General features: G+C 55.5%; 1 protein-coding gene across 1 annotated transcript in view; it reads right to left on the bottom strand.

Annotated features, from left to right (window-relative positions):
* chek2 (checkpoint kinase 2) overlaps positions 1 to 1386 on the bottom strand; it is a gene marked incomplete in the record, with an annotated part of 11677 nt that overhangs the window by 8047 nt on the left and 2244 nt on the right. The window contains 1 exon segment of the mRNA XM_014033496.1: positions 476 to 608. Coding sequence (XP_013888950.1) covers positions 476 to 608 — 133 coding nt within the window.

Here is a 1386-nt window from a genome sequence, read left to right as displayed (position 1 = left end):
AGACAGGTGGAGGACAGACAGGTGGAGGACAGAGAGACAGGTGGAGGTCAGACAGGTGGAGGACAGACAGGTGGAGGACAGAGAGACAGGTGGAGGTCAGACAGGTGGAGGACAGACAGGTGGAGGACAGAGAGACAGGTGGAGGACAGAGAGACAGAATTAGTGAAACAGTTCTGAGCCACAGGTACTGATGGTTCTGGTTCTGAGTCTCACTCTGTAAATCCTGAAGTGTTTCTTGCTGTAGATTCTGAACTTTTTGGATCCTTTTTCATGAGGATCATCAAGAACATACTGACACCCAGAGTCCCGTCCAAACAGGTACTGGTCCTCTATACAGTCTGTAAACAAACAAACAAACATAAACAAACAGGTACTGGTCCTCTANCATCAGGTTGATGAAGACAAACACTGCAGACAGACAGGAGGTGAGACGGGTGGGCGGGGCCTGGCAGGTGAGGTCAGTCAGGTGTCTCACCTTTGTTCCGTGGCTCAGACAGAGAGAGGACGGCGTTGTTGGTCAGAGGAAGCATCTTGTTCAGCCCGACCCGAACGCCGTCCACAAATGTCCCGTTATTACTGTAGTCCTTCACGAAGACCTCAGAACCCTCCTGATGGACAGACATGTGGAGGACAGGGAGACAGGTGGAGGACAGAGAGGCAGGTGGAGGACAGACAGACAGGTGGAGGACAGAGAGAGAGGTGGAGGACAGAGAGGCAGGTGGAGGACAGAAAGACAGGTGGAGGACAGACAGACAGGTGAAGGACAGGGAGACAGACAGACGGAGGACAGAGAGACAGGTGGAGGACAGACAGACAGACAGACGGAGGACAGAGAGAGGTGAAGGACAGGGAGACAGGTGGAGGACAGAGAGGCAGGTGGAGGACAGGGAGACAGGTGGAGGACAGACAGACAGGTGGAGGACAGAGAGGCAGGTGGAGGACAGAGAGGCAGGTGGAGGACAGAGAGAGACAGGTGGAGGACAGATAGACAGGTGGAGGACGGTCAGACAGGTGGAGGACAGACAGGTGGAGGACGGTCAGACAGGTGGTGGACAGACAGGTGGAGGACAGAGAGACAGGTGGAGGACGGTCAGACAGGTGGAGGACAGACAGGTGGAGGACGGTCAGACAGGTGGAGGACAGACAGGTGGAGGACAGAGAGACAGGTGGAGGACGGTCAGACAGGTGGAGGACAGACAGGTGGAGGACAGAGAGACAGGTGGAAGACAGACAGGTGGAGGACAGAGAGACAGGTGGAAGACAGACAGGTGGAGGACAGACAGGTGGAGGACAGACAGGTGGAGGACAGAGAGACAGGTGGAGGTCAGACAGACAGGTGGAGGACAGACAGGTGGAGGACAGAGAGACAGGTGGAGGTCAGACAGA

This window comes from Austrofundulus limnaeus, unplaced genomic scaffold, assembly GCF_001266775.1.
Source record: "Austrofundulus limnaeus strain Quisiro unplaced genomic scaffold, Austrofundulus_limnaeus-1.0 Scaffold1756, whole genome shotgun sequence".
Classification (NCBI taxonomy): domain Eukaryota; kingdom Metazoa; phylum Chordata; class Actinopteri; order Cyprinodontiformes; family Rivulidae; genus Austrofundulus; species Austrofundulus limnaeus.
Note: the sequence above shows the minus strand (reverse complement) of the source record. Positions and strands in the feature narration are given on the sequence as shown.